This window comes from Typopeltis vanoorti, chromosome 11 (genome assembly GCF_054136105.1).
Source record: "Typopeltis vanoorti isolate ZY-2024b chromosome 11, IOZ_Tvanoo_1.0, whole genome shotgun sequence".
NCBI lineage: Eukaryota > Metazoa > Arthropoda > Arachnida > Uropygi > Thelyphonidae > Typopeltis > Typopeltis vanoorti.
Window position 1 is genome coordinate 45,169,270 of NC_143559.1, and position 16,609 is coordinate 45,185,878.

General features: G+C 34.4%; 1 protein-coding gene across 1 annotated transcript in view; it reads left to right on the top strand.

Annotated features, from left to right (window-relative positions):
• Positions 1–15,998, top strand: part of LOC150101492 (cytochrome P450 18a1-like) — a 42,754-nt gene extending 26,756 nt beyond the window's left edge. The window contains exons 3-8 of the mRNA XM_090400811.1: positions 1,565–1,674; positions 4,584–4,771; positions 7,920–8,029; positions 10,188–10,443; positions 13,610–13,797; positions 15,820–15,998. Of these exons, the coding sequence (XP_090256937.1) occupies positions 1,565–1,674; positions 4,584–4,771; positions 7,920–8,029; positions 10,188–10,443; positions 13,610–13,797; positions 15,820–15,998 (1,031 nt within the window). The remainder of the gene's footprint in view (positions 1–1,564; positions 1,675–4,583; positions 4,772–7,919; positions 8,030–10,187; positions 10,444–13,609; positions 13,798–15,819) is intronic.
• The last annotated feature ends 611 nt before the right edge of the window (positions 15,999–16,609 follow it).

A 16,609-nucleotide genomic window follows, 5' to 3' on the forward strand; every position in this document is an offset into this window, starting at 1 on the left:
TTTAATAACACTGTTATGACATTGTTATCTACATTCGAGTCTGTAAAGTCCATTAAGCAAGGTGATTTATGGACGTGCCAAACTCGAATGTTTGGTTTTTTTTGTTTTTGCAACTTTTCTTTCCTTCCCCAAAATAGCTTCCTTCAAACCCAATTCCTTAAGGCAGCCTGATGAGTTTTTATCCTGTTGAGTGCGACCACTCGACACCTTTGCGCAAGATTCGAAAATTTGAATGCTTATTCGATTTCTACTCGAAATCAATTCAGTGTTCATCCTTAAGTTTTGGACACTAGTGTATTTGTGATAAACTATTCCACTTAATATAGAATACAAACAAATAATATCAAGGAAGACATCAATAATTATTCCACGTGTAATAAATATTTTCGTTTCATTGCATATCACGTTTGTGTTGTTTCGCTTTTTTCCTCTTCGTAATTTCCTTAATTATTATGCATAAAGATATGCTGATAAGTAATCTTGAAACCTAATTGCTGATGACATGCAGATAATCTTTCGTGACAACGTGAAGAGAGAAACGATTTTGTGGAGAAATCCAATGTTTGGTTTTAGATATGACTTATATTTTATATCTATTTTAAATATTAAATGAAATCAACGCATTAAAACTAAAATTAATGATCGTGTTTTGATAAATCTCATTTCATATTTGGCTCGAGTCACGGTAACTAATTAAGTTAATTCATATAATTCATTAATTATATGAATTAACTAATTAAGTATAATTAATGCTGTAACTTCCCTCTAAAATGAAAGTTATACTTCTGTTAATAGAACTGTACTTTGCTCACAATGACCTTTTTCAATTGAAGGTGAGTTAGCCGATCTCATATGGATGTAGCTGTTTTTTTTCCCACATGGAAACTGAGGTTTCCCATCTGGCGTCGAGGCAAATTGGCCACGAGAACACACACAATTTACAGACAAAAATACTGTGGTTGTTGTTGGTGGTGGACGGTAGATGTCGTTGATATTTGTCGTTGTGTTTGGTTGAAGTTGGAGAATTAAATAGTGGATGTCATGGGATTTGTGTAGCGGAGTAGATGGGAGTGTCCTCCCGCGATGAGTTCTTGGAACATTCGCGTAGTAATAATGATAATAATAATTGTATTTCAATTATATTGATTTACTCATGCGGTGTTTGTAGTTAAGGCATGCCCTGATGTTTAAACATTATCAATATACGGAGTATTAATGAGTATGTTTAAATATTAATTTTCTTCTATGTACAAGGTTACACTTACAGTTGTTGACTGCGTTACTGCAGTGTTGATTATTATTATTACTATTTATTTATTTTTGTAATGATTCTGAAGTGTTTTGTATATTGTGCCTGGTTTGATATTTTTGTTGAAATACTATTCAAGGTAAAGTTTTCGATCTCAATTATTACGAAAAGTAATTTGAGCATAAAGAAACGTATTAATGAAGGAGACCGATAGATCTGTGTAATTTGTAATATTAATTATTTGTTTTATTTCTTTTACTAATAAAATATAATTGCTTTTAATGCATTTATTTGAAAAAAATTATCTATTTATAGGTTTTGGTTCCGCAAATGGTTACGCATGGCAAGAACAGCGAAAATTTTTTGTACAACATGTTCTAAAGATTCCCGAAGTTAATAAAGGGGAATTGGAAAAGAATATTCAGGTATTGTCATCTATAGAAACATAAAAATTCTGATTACTGCATTTCATTTTTTATAGAACTGATTCCTATCCGTTTTAATCATTTTCCAAAGTCGTTGTTACAAAGTGAACAATGACTTTAGAAAATAGGATAAATGTATAAATCATTTAGCATGCTGAATGAATGATGTCATACGTGAGGATTACAACATTTTTGTTCAAATTATAAGTCTGAATTATATCTAAAAAATCAACTCTCAATTCGAATGTCCTGTCCAGGAAAATTGTACAAAGTCAGAATCGAAATTCATACTTCAGTTTGTATGAATTTGGGAAACTGACATCCTCACTTATTACAAGTTTTTATACACATGAAATCGATAATATCGACATTTGTTTTACAATTACCTGCGTAGAATATTTAAGTATTAATCAATGAGTTATCACTGTACTGAGTTTGATTAGAATCGTTTATTTACATTCTGAACACGAATTTGCAATCAAACAAGGAACTCACTGAACTGAATGTGTTTTCAGTATAACTGAAAACACATTCGTTCAAATGGTTGTATTTAGTGGTTAATACATTTAGTAGGTCTACTATGCAAGTATCACTAAAAAGCAAGGCCGGAGAATGTTGATTACTTTGAGAAGGACGCTATTACTTTGATTAATAGTCCTTTTAGTCAAAGTAATAGCGTTCTTCCCAAATTAGTTCATTATATAGTGTTATTAACTATTGCCTTAACTTCATTTATCCTTATTTCATTTTTTTTTTCGTTGTTATTGCAAGATTACCAATAAACCAGAGCATTAGTTTCTCATTTCTCTTAAATAATTTAGTTAAATAAGTTAGGGGAGTTATCTGTTTATTCATTTATTTTGTAGAATCTTCCCCTCCTTGTATTATTAATTGTCCAGGTGAATAGTACGAAGTTTTTGTGATAATTTTCTGTAGGTTTACATTTTATTTTATTTTAATTAATTTAATGTTAATATATTTTTTTATTTTAAAATTATAATTTGTATTTATATTTGTGTTTATAATTATATTTCCAATTTTCTCCTGATGGTTACTATTTCTTATTGCTTACTCGACTGAACAATTTAATATTTTACACAATTGGACATCTTTATCAGACCAACTCGGTAACGGACTCTCAGGAGAACGAAATTGTTTTACTCCTGAGAGTAAAACAATGGACTTTAAATCGAAGGTAATAATAAGAAATGAAGGAGAATTACCGGTCTTAAATAGAGTTGACAAGATTTTCTTTCCCAGAAAACTAATTTTTCCTATCATCACACTAACTGATCAGAAGAACAGTCCTTAGCAGTGGACACGGCTACATACACGATAACAACGGCTCAACAGGTATATAAAAAAACAAAAATTACCACTAAACTACAACTTAATGAAGCGCTCACTGACTCCCAACGTCGAGTTATCATAGGATTCCACCTTTACAACAACTCAGTGGTGGAAATTTCTGCCCTGATCTACTATAAATAAGGTTATCGTGAAAAGCAGACTCGTGGGATCAACAGAAGCATAACTGTGGCCTGATACGCCAGGTCATATACACCGTATCCAAAACCTAAGGATGCGCATTATTTCTGAAGGTTACAACAGCAAATTCAGATGAATCAGCTTGGCTTGTGGCAAGTTGTATAACTGATAGTTTCGAGTAAAAAGCAGATACATATTCAGACTTTTGAATTGAATCGCACCCAAAGGGATCACGAGGTAGCAGTCAAGAAAATGAAATGCAAAAAAAGGCTGCATTAAGTGAATTGTTTTGAAGAAAGCTCTGCAAGTGAAGCAATAAAATTGCAAAGTTGGGTATCTTGTAATGTCTCAAAGACATCATCTAAATGATTTCACACGGACAAATTATTGAAAAGCTTGAAGAAGACCGCAGAAATACTGATATTTCCAGGAAGTTTAGAATTTCAAATAGCGTTGTATCCAAGCTCTGGACAGCCTTTACAACCAATGGAATGCATTCCAAACGTTAGCTAAGAGGTCGCCCTGGCTCTATGATGGAGCATGAAGATAGATTTTTGTTTATAACAACAAAACGTAATCGACGCACCACAGCAGGTCATCTTACAAGTCGACTCCACACAAGCGCAGGTACGCGAATATCTTGACAAACTTGGCAATATGTCTGCGACGATAGGCGTATACGCCCGAAGGCCTGTGATCTGCGTCTCTTTATCCACAGCACAAGGTACAGAACGTTTTCAGTGGTATTCTATCCATACAAATTGGACAATTAACCAATGGACTTTACAGATGAGAGTCGTTTTAGTCTTTCCTCTGATACTAGACGACATTAATCTGTCGTGAATGTGGTACTGCTTACCATCGGGAGAATGTGCTTGAAAGGGATAGATACGTCGGTGCTTGGGTCATTTCACAGACGTAAGGTCACAAACCTCCGTATAAACTTGGCTACTACAAAAGAAAATCATGTTATATCTGATGGGACAATCACAGTACTTAATGATCACGCAAATCCATACCTTAAAGCTACTGTTCATAACAGTGAAAACGATGGTATAATAATTAAAAAAAAAACACCAAATATTTCATGTGGAACTTACGGTGCATACATTTTTCATCATCGGAGAGTCATCGGAGAGAAACTTTCAGGGAAGTTTGGTTAATATCTCAAATATGAGAACAGTATTCAAAACCTGGGAAGATATGGAATTTATACAGGTTTAGAAGTTGTGTTGGATAACGTTTCTTTCTTATGTTCCGAAAAAAATTCCTTCCTTTCATATATCCTGTATTTAATTTTCTAGTAATTTATTATTTCTATTGTTAAAAATCGTAAAATAAAAACAAATGAACCAAGACTTATAATTCAGATACAAACATAAACAATTAAGCTTACAATATTTATTTGAATTTATTTATAGGAAGAATTATCGGATTTCCTTCATATTCTCGAGGAATATAAAGGCCAACCATGTTATTTGAGGGATCACGTGTTTACCACTATGTTACATATATTAGCTCGGTTAATATGTGAACCACTGCTTGAGTACGTTCACGAGAGGGATGAAAAGTTTATCGACTTCATCAACAGGGGACAAGAAATGTTCAGGCATTTTGATTTGATTACGTACTTTCCCTGGACGAGGCCTTTAATATATTATCTGGCGAAACGTTTTCCAAGGTTCAACGTCATTCAATTAGCGGAGGATAATATCAGGTAGGATAAATTGTTACTATGTTACCATAATTTGACACATACGAAAGCATAATAATACGAGTATGATGATGTTCGAATCCTGAATTCTCTAGTCACAACTGAACTGGAGAGTTCAGGATTCAAAGTACATTTTTATAGCAACAGGGATAGTCTCTTTATCAGGCAGTGTTTCCAGTTTTATAAATGCTGTTTCTAAACTATCAAGTTTAGTAAATTGCTGTTGTAGGACGTTGAACTTCAGTATATATACACCCTCTGTCCAAAAAGAAACCGAACTTTTCGAAAGTAGAAGAAATTCTGTTGTATCTTTTTGTTGTCGAAAGCGGCAATTTTCATCAGTGTAGTATCAACTGCTTATGACATTTGTTTCATTGGAAACCGAGTTATACTTCCAAGAGTGACAGTGTGTTTTGACGAACGGTCGGTCGTCACGATATTCATGCTGTACGCGACGATTTCTCGCTATCAATCGCTTCAAACTTCGAGTAAAACTCACCATTGACCATTTGGCCAGGCGGAATCTTTGTGGATAATGCCATTGAAATCGTAGAAACAAATTAGCATTGTCTTTACTTTTCACTGCTCCAAGCGACGTTTTTTCGGATGCCCCTCTTCTGGTGGTCTCCACTCAGCACTCTGGCGCTTTGTTTCTGGCTCATACTCAAAACACCACGTTTCATCACTAGTAACGATCATTTCAAGGAAGTCTGAGGTCCTTGCAGTGTTCAATTCGATACATTTTTTGGTCGTCGGTCACCTTGTGGGGAACAAATCGCGAATTCAATTTATGAAGGCCCAAACTCTAGGTCAAAATGTTGACCTAGAGTTTGGTCAACATTTTCTTTGACCTTGTTGATTTTGGAATCCCCAATTCATCTTCAATCAATCTCACAGACGATATCGGGTTTTATTTGATGAAATCAAGCACTTTTTGGATGCTATATTAGCTCAGTCCAGTTTTTGGACGGTCTGCTTTTCGCCCTCCTCAAGCGTCTTACGACCATCTCCTCACATCATTTCCAGAATCTGTTGTGTTGTCTTTACAATTTTGGAACTGTGTCATCTAAATGTTATCCTCTAGATCCCTATCCACCAACGACCCAGATTTCTTATATACCCCGCCTGCTCTAATATATCCCCACCAAGTGTAAACTAAGCTCGTCATCCCATCTTTGTTATTCAAATTTTAGAACCTTGTACTTTGCAACCTGGAACTGTTATGCCCACTCCTGTATCCGTTCACTCGGTCTATTCAAATTCTCTTGTTAAGCCACAACATCTACTTACTCCTCATAGTTGTTTCCAACTTTACATCATACACAAACAATTGATTTTCCCATTCAAATCTTCCGCAATGCAATTAGCATACAGTTTAAACAGTAAATGTCCATAAAACTGACTCTGGACGCACACAGCTAGTGATTTTCCTCTTCTGGGAAACCGATTCTCCATCAACTTACTCAGACCTATCAGTTAGCCAATCTCCAATCCAAAGTACTAATTTAATATCCAACCTATCGGAATGGGTTGGAATCTAGTTTAACTATTAGCTTATCATGTGATGATCTATTAAAATCATTTGCAGAATCCAAATGTAATACTGTGGTATCCAACTTCCCCTTCCAAAGCATTTGTTAGTTACCTTATTGTAATAAATACTAAAACATGATATACCGTTAGAAAATTCGTGATGTTCATCAAAGAGAATACCACTGCCGTTCAACCCAAGTTTGGCACCTGGTTCTTGCTAACCTCTCCAACACTTTAATTACAACAGGTGACACATGGATTGGCCTATAATTTGATTCTTGAATTCTGTTACCTTCCTCAAAATGGTACAATGTTGTCTTCTTTCCAAGTTGGGCCAAGTTCCATTCCCTGCTGCTCATATTGCACTTTTGATAACATTACTAGCCGAGTCACACTCATTGCCTGTTCTTTGTTCTTTTTTTCTCCAGTCAATTCAAGTCATTTGTTCCTACTATCCCGAAACTGTTTTCGTTCCACAAACTTTTAGAAAGAAAAGATCAAAAAACTTTGAGGAATGAAAAGATCCACAAAGTTTCTGAATCTTTTCCACACATTTCCACAAAATTCCACTCTTCCATACATATTTACAATTCTCTTACATTCGCTGCACTCCGCATTGGCTAAGTCTCTTGCCTCAACATCACCAAATTGACTTTCAAATCTTGCGTATTTTTTTTCCGGATTATTTGCTTTCGCTATCTTACCTTTAATCTTACCTGCACTCCTTTTTTTTTCACCGCCATTATTCACACACTTATCGCCAACCTCAATCATTTCTTCGCCATCAGTCAAACGCTTTCTTAACATTAGCACATTCTTCCTGGACAACCGTTTCACTTGCAACGCACCCAAGCTCCTTTCTTTTATTCAGTCTCACCACATAAACATCCACAACATCTAAGAAGAAGAAACTAAGAAGAAACAGCGAATTTACGAATTTCAAATAATGCTGTCTAAAGCATTTAAGCAAACCACCGCGTTCTAAACATAAATATCACACAGCAACACTCAATCTAAAAATTACACAATATCGTCACACAGTAAATTTCAAATTAACTCGTCGTGTGTTTTGCTGATCCAGTTACTAATATTGTGCAGTGATAACTAACGGTGGAACGCGACTCATTAAAAATCAATTTATTCAATTTATACGTGTCTATAAATTGAATTCGCAATACGTTATTGCGAATGTAGGGAATATAATTTGGAGGTAATTAGTCTCAACAATCTGACGTTCAATTAATTACTCATTGGATGTGTGTATAGAATTAGAATATTTTTTGATAGAAATGGTAATAAAAAACGACACAATCACCATTAGGAAAATGTATTCAAATTAGTACTACGATCTAAGAATTAGTAATTTAAGTAATTGCTACGATATAATAAATATACTAAATATCTAATATTTTTTACATTCCACTAAGTTTTCTCACATCAGATTTTAGTAGGAGACTTGACAGAATATATACAGATAAAAGAGTGTAATATATATTATTTAAATTTATAGAGATCTTCTTGAAGAATATCGAAAGAATGACGCTATTAATATTCCTGCATATCAGATGTATACAAATGAAATCGAAAAACGCAAAGGGACCTCAAATAACTCATTTACAGGCAAGTGATTTTGAAATTAAATAGACAATAATTTAAAGAGATTACGTAGCTTGATTTTAGTTCTATAAAGTTACTCTTTCTTTCAAAAGATGAAAATCATTGTAAGTAGATACTATAAAAATACAAAAAAATGCAGTTCATTTAAAATTTAAGGAAGAAGAAAATTCTTAGCCAAATCAAGAAAATACTCATGGTTTTTGTTACGACTTCACTGGGTTCCCTCAAGGCCAGTACAAAATGAACCAGTAAGAGGACGCCCACATTTATTGAAGTTATTCCCGCTGGCAAATTGGTGACACGACGGACCACCTATGTATCACTATTTAGAAGAGAGATAGATAATAAAAATACTCTATAAGTATTAATTATATTGTCGACATATGATTCGATAAAGCCATTAGTCATTAGTAAGAAAGGTGGACTTATGATTTATTTCTTGAGTGAGAAGTACTTCGGTGGATCAAAGAGAGTGTGCTCGATTTTCTAATGTCTTCATGGAGCCAGATGTCTGACAATTGTGAATATATGAAAGAAGACGAATGTACATTCCAGTATGTGTTTTCTTTTTGAATACTAAGAAGTGAAGGCCTATTACTTCGTCAACCATCTGATTGACGAAGTAATAGGAGATCTAGAAATACAATCTGATCAACAACCTTTACCCTCGTATCCAGTTCACGTTTGAGTGAACTGGGTACGATTGGTGACGGTTGTTAATCTTATTAACAAATTCTTGAAGGCTGTACAGGATCCATGCTAAACGCGTGCTCTCCAAACATATGCTGTTGACGTCACCATTATAATACGTAATGAGAAAGACGTGAAAGTAATCCACACAGCATACAGACTATACGCACAAGTCTAAAGTACAAAACTGAACTTCACAACACTATTGGCTTGGGGGGGGGGATAACAAATAGAATTGTGGAACTGATTTCCAATTGAATACACTTGGTCAAACGATAGACACAAATACTTAAGGATACATCTTAATAACAACCAAATGAGTCTGCTCAAGGAAATACAACTGCACAACCATTTCAAACAAGAAAATGCTACTAAAATGAAATACTATCCATGCAACATCTTCACTCAGAGGAAGAGTTCTAATCATCAACTATATTCCTATGGAATTTAAGTCAACCATATTCCTATGGAATGCTCAGTAAGTTGTCAAGTTTGACAACTTACTGAGCACTCTGCAACTCACGCATTAAGGAAGGCCTAGAGACCTGATTTCTCTTGCACTTCTATCAGTATCACCTTCCTTTTAAGGACACTTCAGAGTAATTGCACTTATGGAAGAATTCAGGTACATCCGAATGGTCAGGGCTGCACTATTAGCTCCCAAACTGCTCTCATTTCACCGAGATTCTCTATAACTGGAAAACTACAGAACCTCGTTACACTGACAAGATCGACAGAGTGAGCTGCTTACAGAACCACTATTCTCAAAGAGAAAGAACCACCATTCTCAAGTCCCACATATAGCATAACTAGAACCCGACTTGTGAAAATGTTATCAATATACATATACGTGTATATATATTGATACCATTTTAACATGTCGGCGTGTAATTAAGCTGTGTTCACTGTATGTGTATATCGTCGAGAATCAAGACAAAACTTGTTAACATCGGATGTGAATATCGTTTCTTGTGATGTCCTTTCAGGGAATTAAGGGATGTTGGTTCGACTGACACTATGAGATGAATACGTTGTCTGTTAATTGAGTCTGTCCTGCGGTCGAATTTTTTGTTTTGCAAGATTTAAAAATCAGAAATTCAGATTGAAAAAAAAAACCAGCCGGAGAAAAGTTGTATATAAATCCAGCTTGCTTTACGATGGTGTCAAACATTGTCATAAATATTTCTCAAATCTTGGATGAGATTCGCTCTACGTCTCTTTTTCTCCATATGGAGAGAGATTATTGCAATGGACAGCAACAGAAGAAATGAACGAAGAGGAAAATTTCATAAATTTAGAAATGAAATGAAATTGTGAATTTGAAATGCCTAGTTGGAAAGAAGGTGAAAAACAAAATGGAATTTGCAGGGATATCAATTTACATAATTATATTATCGCTTCATGAATCATGATCATGTTTTATGATAATAGATTTTCTGATAATCAGATTTATTTATCATTTCAATTTCAGAAAACATGATGCTCGGGGATGTTTTATTACTATTCATGGCAGGAATAGAAACTGTTAGTACTACTCTTTTATGGGCTGTTTTTACAATGACTGCCTATCCGGAGGTTCAGCGCCGTGTGCAGGAAGAAATTGATTCTTCTATAGGGAAGGAAAAGATGCCTTGTTGGGAAGACCGCGTGAAGCTTCCTTACACGTTCTCAACGTTACTGGAGGTATCAAGATGGAAAACAGTTGCGTCATTACCCCTGACTAGATGGTAAGTTGTTTGTTTTATTACCCGGATGTTAATAAACAAGAGTATAGTTTCTGTTATACGAGGTAACAATGGATCGCTATCGCTGACGTAATTTAGATTTTTCGATTTTTTAAAGCATGATTAAGGAGTGACATTTTTAATTACCTAAACATTTTCTAATTGATTGAGATGTTTAGCTATATAATAATAAATTGTAGCTTTATAATAATAAATATTTTACCAGTCTAAAGGAAATTATCAAGAGAGAGTGTTATATATACACAGGTTTCAGTAAATTAAAAAATAAAGATAGAAAACACGATAACTGAAAAACTGTATGATGAATTTTTATGCAATTCGGTGAAAATCACATGATAAGAAATGTGAAATAAACACTTACAATGCAGACAAATAATTTAATTCAGAAAGAAATGGATAGATGACGACAACGGTCAAAACAAGACGTCCAAAGGATGAGATTACCCAAGTGACTCAATGGGAAATCTCATACAGGTCGATGGGTACACCAAACTTGATGCTTTCCCCAAACCATCCACTATAAGTGTCCTCTTCACGTATAGTAGAGGGATGATAATGTGTCCACGGTTCTCTCCAGATCAGAGCACCCTCTGGTATCGCTGTGTAAGCAAATCGGGACCCATTTGTAACAGTTCCGATCTCTATTGGTCTTGGGGCTTGTTAACGTAAAGCCTGGCCAGACTATTCGTCTACTAGCACAATCACCTTCATGAGTCCTGTGCACAGTGGAAGCAGATACTAATGTTCCTGTAGCTGACACAAGTTCAAATCACTGAACGGATTCGGGACAGCACTCCTGTTTTGACAAGTAAATAATCTGAGATATCCGTCACCCACTGAGGTCGTAGTCCGTGACCGTCGTTCAATGTATGGTCGGGATTCTGTTTGTGATTATTGGAATTGGTTCCACAATCTGTGAACCACGTAACTATTTACATGCAACCATCTAGCTGCTTCTGCATGACTTTAGCAAGCCTCTAGTCTTACGATGGTTCGCCACCTGAATTATTCTCCAGTTAAATGGTCTTTCAGCACATCGAAGAAGTTTTCTATCATGAATGGAAAATCACTCCAAAACGCTGCTTTTATGCCGCGGTTCATTAGCATATACTACTGATAGCGCCACTAAATTCTATACGATTACCAGAAATTATCAAAAATAGAGGAACAAAAAAGGGTGGTTTCAATATCAGAGGGATAATAGAAAGAAACTCGGAAATGCAGGACAATGTTTATCTTTTTTATAGATTATAATAATGAATTCGATAGTGCACGTAATAGAAATTAATAGAAAGATTACTAAAAATAAATAATACAGAGGTCTGACATATGATATTCTGAATATATATATTTCAGCCACACTGTGAATATAAAAATCAACACTAAACTGTCAGAACTTTCTGAAGCCTCTTGTTTGCCAAATAATATGGTCATTAATATTGCGTATGATGCGCTCTCACGACTAAGTGACTGACAACGGTGGACTCGATAAAAAAATCTGTCCATAAGATTCTAGTCTGTGCACCAAGTCATAGTCTTCCCGTCACAGCAAACTTTAGCTTATTAAGTAACCGATGCAGTGACTATCAATGCTAAGCACGAAGCTGTCCCACTCAGGTTCTGTAGGCTTTAAATAGGGTTTAGATCAGACTTAAGATACTCAACCACTAGAGCTCTATGGTTAGCGTACGGAATGCAGCATTGTCATGCAAGAAAATAAAATTGCACTCGTACAAAATCGCACATAGAATTCGAGGATCTGTTTTCAGTACCTCTGCGCAGTTACAGTACCCTATCCAAAACATGAAGACGTGCGGCCGTTGATCATTATTCTGTTCCATACGAGAACATCGGCTCTACTGAGTATCCTTTACTATGATGTTGGAGAGATGGTATCGCATTCCCCCGATCTCTCTAGATGGAACAACTTCCAAAATCCGTTTCTATATTAAAATGGGCTGATCAGATAACAGAACTATACCCCCTTTCTCAGGATTGAGGGCCTCAGAAATGGGCCTTGGCCAGCTTCTGTTATAATGGTTTCTGTTTTCACAGTGAATGGTGACTTTCTGATGAATGGAGATTTGGCTGATGTAATTAGCTTTTAAAAATGCAAGCACGTTTGAATTCGTTCCAAATTGGGCTAATTCTCAAATATCTTATAGTGAAAATATTACCGTCTCAAGTGAACATAAATATCTGAACATCAGCATAAATAGTTTAGTTAACATAAACCTCCTGTACAATAATACTAAATATAAAGGATATAAAATAGAATACAAAAATAAATAAAAATAAAAATAAACATTTTAGCGAAAAATATCTTTCTCTGAATCAATTTTAGATTTTGATTGTTTTGATGGTTTTGAAATTTGCTTTGCCTTAATTTCCCAAGATTCCAAAACTAGAAATTAGAAATCGTCTGAAGTATATCTGTTTATTAAAGAAACTATATTTTTAGTTTAACTATCTTTCTTTTATCAACTGGTAAGTAATAAAATCAGCTAAGAAATGGGAAATACAGTTCAAGAAAACTGGCATTTTTAGTAACAAACGTTTAGCAGATATCCCTCAAGTTACAGAATACATATATCAGAAAATTATATAGAAATTGATCTAGATTTAAGCCATTTGAATTCCTCGCGAACATTCGCACTTTTATCTTGCATTTCCCTATACAGAATTAGGAATTTGAAAATGGGTGACCATAGTTTTCAATAGTTACTAAACATAACCGCTTCATAATAAATATCTACCTAAAGCTGAATATTTCTTAGTAAGGGCTAATCCAATCGGTTGTTGATTCAACAGAGAATTTCTGAATAATTAGAAATAGACCCTATTCTTCCACTATACCGTTCTGAGCCATAGCGCTGGAACCAAACGATCCAGCGATAGACAGTTTAACAATTTGTTGCTTTTCTTGATAATCCTAGGAGGACATATTTTACAAATGTGTACAAAAGATTTTATGAACTAGAGCAATTAGTTCATAAAAGCAATATCCACTCTATAGATGAAATGTCAGCAATGTGGTGTCAGGAAGTTGTTGAAAGTAAAATTTTATCCCTAATTTTTTTAATATTTATTTTTAAATATTTTTAAACAGGGAATATTTTTAAACACTACGTATGAACATATTTTTCAGTGCTGCTGAAGACACTATAGTCGGGGGCTATGCAGTTCCAAAAGATACTATTATAATTGCAAACTTGTGGGCAATCCATCACGATCCAAATTACTGGGAAAAACCAGATGAATTTATTCCAGACCGATTCCTCTCCTCAGATGGAAAGTCAGTGGAAAAACCTGAATATCTGATTCCATTTTCCATGGGTAAGTAAGAATGTTCAGGATGCATTTCCTTGCTTTCAGTAACAACCACTTCCTACTTACGGGCAGCTGCTTCTGAGAATCTAAACAGTTTTTTTCTCCATTTCAGTTTTATAATTTTTATGCTTTTCTAAATAGCCTATAGCAGCGTACATTATAATTTCCCCGAGTACCATAACTACGCAACTTTTCAGGAGGCCAGTCTAATACTTAGATTGCAGTTTGAAAATATGTGGCATTAACGGATATTATACGCTATCTCTGCATAGCGTAATCAGTCAACATAACTGAAATTAAATTGTGCAGCACATTACTCTAAAAATAAATGTTCTTTTTTAATGCATTCGCCTAATTTTTTTAAATATAACAATATACTCCGGATGTCGTATGAACTCACTTAGTTCATGTGCATTTAAACTCAGTCTATGGTATTTTTACTCTGTTTTTTTTCACACACCCTATTTCTATATTTAATGCTTTTCGAATGGTAATAAGAAAAATAATATTAGAAATGAATATGAGTTAACAAAAATTCTAAGTTTATTTCATTATGCATAATATCACGTGAAAATAAAATATTTTGCTATTAATTACAACAAGAACACAATGAGCTTCGATTCTTGTGTGTCTTATTATCTTGAAAAATAACATACGAAGAATTTGTAGATAATATAATCTAAGCGATTTCGGATTCTTTTGACAGAATATTTCCATTTTATGCAGACTGTTTGATGTTTATTTTCAAGAAAGCTTGACAAGATTGCCATGAATGCCTTGAGTTTTTACTATTTTATGGACGTCAAGTTTATAGATGGAATATAACTATTATTACTTGTTTAGGTTTTCACTGCTTCAGAAAGAAGTAGAAGAGCAGCAGATGTCTAGTCGCAGTCAGAGGCATTCTTTTATATGAGAGATTCGAATCTGCTCTCAACATTTTAGTTGCAGAGTAGATATGCTGTCCATTAGGCTAACCAGTCCAGTTTTGATTATTTAAGGGATGATTTGATCTATCTCTGAAATTCTAGGTTCGACCGTTTGCCGATCTGAGACACAGGCTAGAGGGATGTTTTCCCGGTTACTCCAATGTTTCGTCTCGTAAATTAAAAAAAAGACAAATAATATACATTGTGTTAGTGTTAGGGACCACGAGATGGCGACAATTGCTTCCCTCTGTTCTCCAAATGCCGTTTGTAATTAGCGATATTTATTTGGCCAGCTATCTCTGAAAGATTTCAAAAGTTATTTAGGGCTGAAACGGCTTTGCTTAGAGAATAAAAAGGCATTAGTGGATTTATTTATTTATTTTTTCATGAAGACTGTTTGATGTTTATTTTCAAGAAAGCTTGACAAGATTGCCATGAAGCGTTGATTTTTTACTATTTTATGGACGTCAAGTCTATAGATGGCAGGTAACTGTTATTACTTGTTTAGGTTTTTATTGTTGTATGTAATGTTTGTATGTTGTTCTACATACAAACATTAAGTGATAAAGGACTGCTTTATTGTTTCTGTAATTTCGTTCACTAGCATACCAAAAATGTTTTATTTGGCTAAGTGATTAACTTACCCACTTTCCAACGAAGAGGCTGGGATTCTGGTCCTGTTATGGACATGGCATCTTGTGATTTTCTGCAGATGGAAGATAAATTTCTTTGTTGAGTGTTAGATTGAGGCCAAATGCAGCTTAAAAAAGTTCGAAGTCTGGTCTCTAGATCAAGGATTTTAAACTATGTAAACGAACAAACACACACACAAATAAACACATGTAAATACTTGCAAATGAAAAACAATCATCAGCTCAGATACGGCTTTGATGTACTCTACTGATGAAGCAAATCTTACTAGGTATTTTGTAATATAAAATATTAAAAATTAAAATAAAAAAAGAAAATTAAAATATGCTTAGAAAGATGTAATCGAAATTCATAAATCTAGAAGAAAGTAAATTATATTATCTTTAAATAAATAAATAAATATTATAGTGAACCAACTTTTTAATGATAATCCTATTTATATTTGTAGGTAAACGATCATGTCCTGGCGAAAAAATTGGAATTCGTCAAGTATTCTTATATTTTACAGCTATTTTACAACGTTTCGATATTAAGCCAACAGATGGCGCCACTATTGATCTGGAAGGAACTCCTTTCGTAACGTATGTGCCAAAATTACAGCCAGCATGTCTAGTGAGAAGAGAGTAACCCAGAGCAGCATTTGTTCCAAAATTAAGTGATTTGAAAAATTCAAACAATTTCACATTTTTAGAGACATTACATCATACTTGTACATTATACGGTTGTAATTTAAAAAGCGACCTTTAGATGATGGCCTCGGAGTATACTAAAAAGAAAAAAACTGAACATTTTTGAATTAAATGATGTCTCAACGTCTGTCATTAATATGCACATGTTATGCACCTAATGTATTGTTTGTAGATCAATACACATTCATTTATTGGGCATTGCTTAGCATACATGAAACTAAAATGAACAAAATAATAAATATTAATTATTATTTTATAATAATAAATACATGTTGTTTCTTTTTTTTGTAATATTTTAATGAAAATACAACTCCATTCTTCCGAGAAGTAATTCGCAGAGTAACGATCTCACAACCTGACAGAGGGCGCCACTATACTATTTTAAGGAACTAAATCTCGGACATCGACTCGGTATGTAGTTTGGCAGATATGAGAAATGGATAAATCGACTGCCCAAATTAAAATTTGCTCTGTGTATGACAAGAACCATTTGCACATTAGATCTGTTTCTCACAGATGGATTTGTGATAACTAATGAACTTTTTTCGC